The 5,717-nt window shown below is 39.7% G+C and overlaps 1 protein-coding gene across 1 annotated transcript; it reads left to right on the top strand.

Annotated features, from left to right (window-relative positions):
* The first annotated feature begins 506 nt into the window (after positions 1-506).
* Positions 507-2,144, top strand: LOC108997238 (UDP-glycosyltransferase 89B2-like). Its single transcript, XM_018973422.2, has one exon. It carries the CDS (start codon positions 612-614, stop codon positions 2,013-2,015), a length of 1,404 nt encoding a protein of 467 aa, XP_018828967.1. The 5' UTR covers positions 507-611; the 3' UTR covers positions 2,016-2,144.
* Positions 2,145-5,717: the final 3,573 nt, after the last annotated feature.

Here is a 5,717-nt window from a genome sequence, read left to right as displayed (position 1 = left end):
GTCACATCGGCCATTCGACACCGACCCAATATGAACTTCATCTTCTTTCGTGTTACCTTGTTTTCAAATATGCTAAATGACAGCCGTGCAATTTGAACTTTATTCTCTTTGATTATGTTTAAAAAAATGCCTTTTTCATCATGGAACCATGGAAGGTTTCCACGATGGACACAGATTCTGGCCAAGCAAAAAGAAAAGAGAGAACCTACCTTTGTGATCAGGAAATACTGTTTAATTTTGTTATACACCCCAAAGCAAGTCAACATATATCAAAAACCATATAGTAGTCAAACCTCCGGACACAGCAGATCGAAACCAAGAAATTTGCTATCAATGGCAGCAAGTTGAGTAATCCCACCGACTCTTCCGCTTTTTCTTTGTTTTTTTTTTTTTAAAAAAATTAAATATAATATAAAAGATCGTGGAGAAGAGAGAAAGAATGAAAGAGATTTTGACGGTTTCGTCTTTACTCTCTTAATTACAAGATACATATTTTTATTAGTGATTTGATATTATCTTTTAACAGCTTTATGTATAAGCAGCACAAGCTTCTTAGGGTTTAGAGCCATTGCCCAGTACCGAATAGCCACCCCAAAGTTTCGATCTCAATCATGTCTACCAATGGAGTGCACATCGCCGCTTATCCGTACCCAACCTCAGGCCATATTATACCTTTGCTCGACCTCGCCCACCGCCTGCTCACCCGCGGCCTCACTGTCACCGTTTTTGTCACCACCTCTAACCTTCCTCTTCTTCAACCTTACATCTCCACACACCCGTCTTCTCTTAAACACTTGGTTCTCCCATCCCCTGATATTACAGCTCCTCCGCAGAAGAGGCTCCTTGCTACCATGCGCGCGTTACGTGACCTTCACTATCCTATCCTCCTCCAATGGTTCCGATCTCATTCCTCGCCTCCTGTTGCTATTATCTCCGATTTCTTTCTCGGCTGGACCCGAGACCTTGCGTGCGAGCTCGGCGTTCCACGGTTAGTCTTCTCACCTTCTGGTGCCTTTTCGATGTCGTTCGCCCTCTCTATGTGTCGCGATCCACCCGAAAACGCTGATCCAGATCAGGATATCAATTTCCAAGTTTCGTTTCCAAAAATTCCGAACTCCCCAGCATTCCCATGGTGGCAGATTCCCGCACATTATAAAAGCGTAAAAGAGGACTCGGATTTGGAATTTTTTAGAAACGACATGCTGGCCAATACGGTGAGTTGGGGGATGTTGTTCAACTCGTTCATGGAGTTGGAGCGCGTTTACTTTACGCATCTGAAGAAAGAACTCGGAAATGATCGTGTGTGGGCCGTAGGACCCGTATTGCCTCCTGACAACGGTGATTTACAGGAATACATTGTTAGAGGTGGAGTAAGCTCTGTACCGTGCCAAGAGCTAATGAATTGGCTGGATGCTCGTCCAGACAACTCAGTTGTCTACGTCTGCTTCGGTAGCCGTGCGGTGTTGACACAAAGGCAGATGGATGTGCTGACTGCTGCTTTAGAGCAAAGCAGTGTCCAATTTGTTTTGTGCGTGAGGGTGCCTCGCGAAGACGAGCAGCAGCAGGGGAATGCTGATCATGGCGTGATTCCTGATGGGTTCGAAGATCGCATGGGGGGCAGAGGATTTGTGATAAGGGGATGGGCGCCGCAGGTCACAATACTGAGCCACCGCGCCGTGGGTGTGTTCTTGACTCACTGCGGGTGGAACTCGGTGCTGGAGGGGATTACTGCGGGAGTTGTGATGTTGACATGGCCAATGGGTGCGGACCAGTACTCGAACGCAAAGTTGTTGGTGGATGAGTTAGGGGTTGCGATTAGAGCTTGTGAGGGCACTCAGAACATTCCAACGTCAGCCGAGTTGGCTCGGCTGTTGGCCAGCTCAGTTGATGAGACTAGGCCAGAGAGGCTTTTGGCCAAAGAGCTGAGTGCTGCAGCCGTAAGTGCAGTTAATGGAGGAAGTTCAGATACAAATTTGGATGAGTTCATCAAACAATTGGGTGATCTTGGAAAGTGATCAGAGCCAAACATGTGTTTACTCTAATACATACCGATTATTGTTTAAGGATCTGTCAATTGTCGTTTCTATATATATATGCAAACATTCTCTTGATGTCTCCCAAAAAAGAATCTATTGAAAGATTTGATTAAATTTAAGAGGTTGAACTAGAAAAAAAGATATACATATGAAATAGACTCCATAATATATAACTGTATAACAAACTTATATATGATTTATAAGTGTCCAACTAATTGCTACAAACTATTTCAGCAAGCTGAAAGACAAGCTTGATGATATTGGGACGTTTTGTTTATGCTCTTAACTATGCATTGACAATCCATTTGATAAAAAACGATAAAAATGAAGCTTTGTGGCGATAACAAATTCCCCTTATGATGGACCCAATTTGTGGATCAATAAATATTACACCCACAACAAGATTTTATTGAAAAAAAAACTTATAAATTAACTTTAGTTTACGTGATATGTTAAATCTACTATAAAATAAACGTAGCTAATTTATAATTTGTTGTACCACATCAAGACATTTCAGTTTATAAATTTATTTTTGTTAAATTTTTTTATACCTAAAGTATTTCTCAATTGTGGATATGCAAAGCTTGTATTATTGAACTTGTCACCTTGAGGCTCCGACTAAAAATAATAATTGCATCATGTGTTATTGTACTTTTACCACCAAGCAACAACTTCTACGGTTTGACCATTCAATTTGATAAGGACTAGTTGAATCTAGGGCTGAGCTCCAACTTCGATAAAGTAGGAGTTGTCATTTCTGAACTTCGATTCCGACTCCAATTGGAATCGGAGTCAACTCCAATCGAAGGTCAGAGCTCCAACTGTCTGTTGGGCTAAATGAATGCCCTTTTTCGACCTTTGGGCTCACCAAAGCCCAAGTCCGAACCTATAAAAAAAACTGAAAAGATAAAAAAAAAAGTTTAAATACAATAGTTTAAAAACTAAATAATATGTATGATGTAGCCATAAGTTATAACAGTCTCATTTATAACATAATAACAACATTGATTTAGCCTTGAAAGATAACTACATAAATATTAAACACGGATTTCACTCAAACATCAATGATCCATTGGTCATGCCTGAAATGAAGATAGAAAGTTGCAATCAATAAATGAAAAAAATCGATAATAAAAAATTGAACATGGTAAAAGTAAAATTTGATTCTTACCAAGAAAGGGGATTCTCCATAATGCATAGTCTCTCAACTCCATCTCAACTCTCAAGGGGTGTCCATCTCAGACTCTCAATCATTGGCAATTATTTTAGTGTTCATAATTAGGTCTATAAAATCATAAAAAGTAGAAGTTAGAAACATTAAAAATAATTAAATAATCATTTAAAAGCATGTAAAGTTACTCGATTCAAGCCCATAGCTCTCAACATCGACGCCAACGATATTTAGTCCAATGGACATTTCCCATATCCAATTCTATGTGCAAACGAGAGCCTCCATGGTTGATGGTGACAATGAACTCCGATAAGCATCCAACACGCGACCTCCAGTGCTAAACGCCAACTCTGAGGCAACCATAGTGATAGAAATGGCTAGCACATTTCGGGCTATACGGGAAAGGACTGGATAGTTGGTGGAATTAACCTTCCACCAACTTACTAACTGAAATATAGCATTAGGTACCTCGACAGCTTCCATAAAATATCGTTCAACCACAGGTGTACACTGTATAATATTTCTCGTTGCAATAAGTTGATGATACTACTGCATAATATGCTGGCCTGTAACCCCTACGAATGGGTCAGTATCATCTAAAGAAGCTGTCGACCCTGTCGGCCTCTAATGTGAGGAGCTACCAGCTGCAGATGAAGGCTGACAACTATTGTTGTAGTGACTATATAGGTCATCAATATCACTTTTTAGCACTCTAATAAACTCTGCAACCTTTATTGCCCCGAGGAAGGAATTTACCCAAAATTCTAGAATGACCAACTTGGGTCAACGATCACAGTCACAAATAGTAATCTATTTATCTTCTCAATATTCTCCCAATATTTATCATATTTGGTCTTCATCCTCGTAGCCATAGCAGATAACAATCTCCTAGAGTTAGCACAACTATTTTGCAAGTGGAAGTGAAGCTCTGAGAGCTCATTCAAGTACAAGTTCGTTGTCGTATATTTGGATCCAGATATTCGCGTGGTTATGTCATAAAAAATTTTTAAAAATTGAACAAAGTACCTCACACTAGTCCAATCATGTGCGTCCAGCGTATTGAGCCCCTGTCCTATTGGCTCCAACAAAGCATACCTCTGGCCACATCCTCGACCTCCATCCGCTTGAGCGCTCTTTGGTACTTCTGTGCCACATCCAACATCATGTATATAGAGTTCCGTCGAGTCGGAACATCCAAGCACTACATACTAGAACATCCAATCTGAAGATCTTCTACTATTGCCTTAAACTTCGCAAGCCTCTAGGGGGAACCCCTCACATTTATCACAATGTTGTGGACTCAAGTAATGGAATCGTCAACCTCTTTTAACCCCTCAACAATTATGAGGTTAATGATATGAGCATAACATCGAACATGAATAAACTCGTGGGCTAGAATGACATCATATTTCTAAAATCCACTCATTGTCAATGTAGTGTGCTGTAATACACATGTAGCAGACGTTCTGTATGGACGTCCATGTGTCAGTCGTAAATGACACTCTTTGGCTAGTGATAATAAACATCTTCCTCATATTTACTTTGTCCTTCGCATGCCTCTTCATACAATCTCGCATTACCATATATTTTGATGGAATGAGAAATCGTGGCTCAACAAAGTTTAGAAACTTTCGAAAACCTCTTTTCTCGACTATGGTAAAGGTCATCTCATTAGTAATTATCATCTATGCAAGCATGTCCCTCAACATCTTCTCACTATATTGAGAGATGACCAATTTCTTAGTTTGTGTACTATTAGTGGCTGTAGAAGTTTGGTAACTAAGATTGGTCTTATCAATGGCCACCAATCCGTTTGCGATCTTATATCGTTAACAACTATTTAGATATGCTATTAACACACTGGTGCCTTACTTATTCGAATGACATCCACAAAGTTGCCCACACTATAGTGATGACATCTTGCTACCGGGTTTGCAATATCACTAGGAATTTTGATAAAATGCTCTCATGTCCACGACCTTTTTTTAGAAGGATGTGGTGGTTGAACAATGGGCATCTCCTTCTTTTCGTTGAACATATCCTCATCCTCTATATCTACTGAGAGTGGGAGTCGACTACTTGCACAAGATGTAGCTGCCCTAGATATGGCTCTAGGGGTGGAAGTACCCACCGGTGTAGGAGCTATAGCATTGGCATCCGCCACATCTCCTTCTAAACGATCTTCTCCACTAAGTTTAGGATCCATATCACAATCAAAGAAGTTGAAAAAATAAATTAGAAGCAAAAAATTAGTTAACAAAATAACTAGACTATATTAAAAGGAATCAACTAATTTAAGATGGAGAAAAATCCAAAATCCAAAATCCAATTAATATATACAAATAATTATGATGATCATGTACGTAATCACATATTCATTGGAAAAGATCACGTATTTGCATTAATATAATTAATTTTACAGGTTTTAAAAGGGCAGGTTTGGGGGGTGGGATGAGATATAAAATTCTCATCTCATCTCATCTCATCATTACACTTTTTTCAAATCTCCA

The sequence above is a fragment of the Juglans regia genome, chromosome 6, assembly GCF_001411555.2.
Source record: "Juglans regia cultivar Chandler chromosome 6, Walnut 2.0, whole genome shotgun sequence".
Taxonomy (NCBI): domain Eukaryota; kingdom Viridiplantae; phylum Streptophyta; class Magnoliopsida; order Fagales; family Juglandaceae; genus Juglans; species Juglans regia.
This window is presented reverse-complemented; position numbering and strand designations above follow the sequence as displayed.

Coding starts and splice junctions, on each gene's coding strand:
- LOC108997238 (XM_018973422.2), top strand. CDS start 612: ATGTCTACCAATGGAGTGCACATCGCCGCTTATCCGTACCCAACCTCA.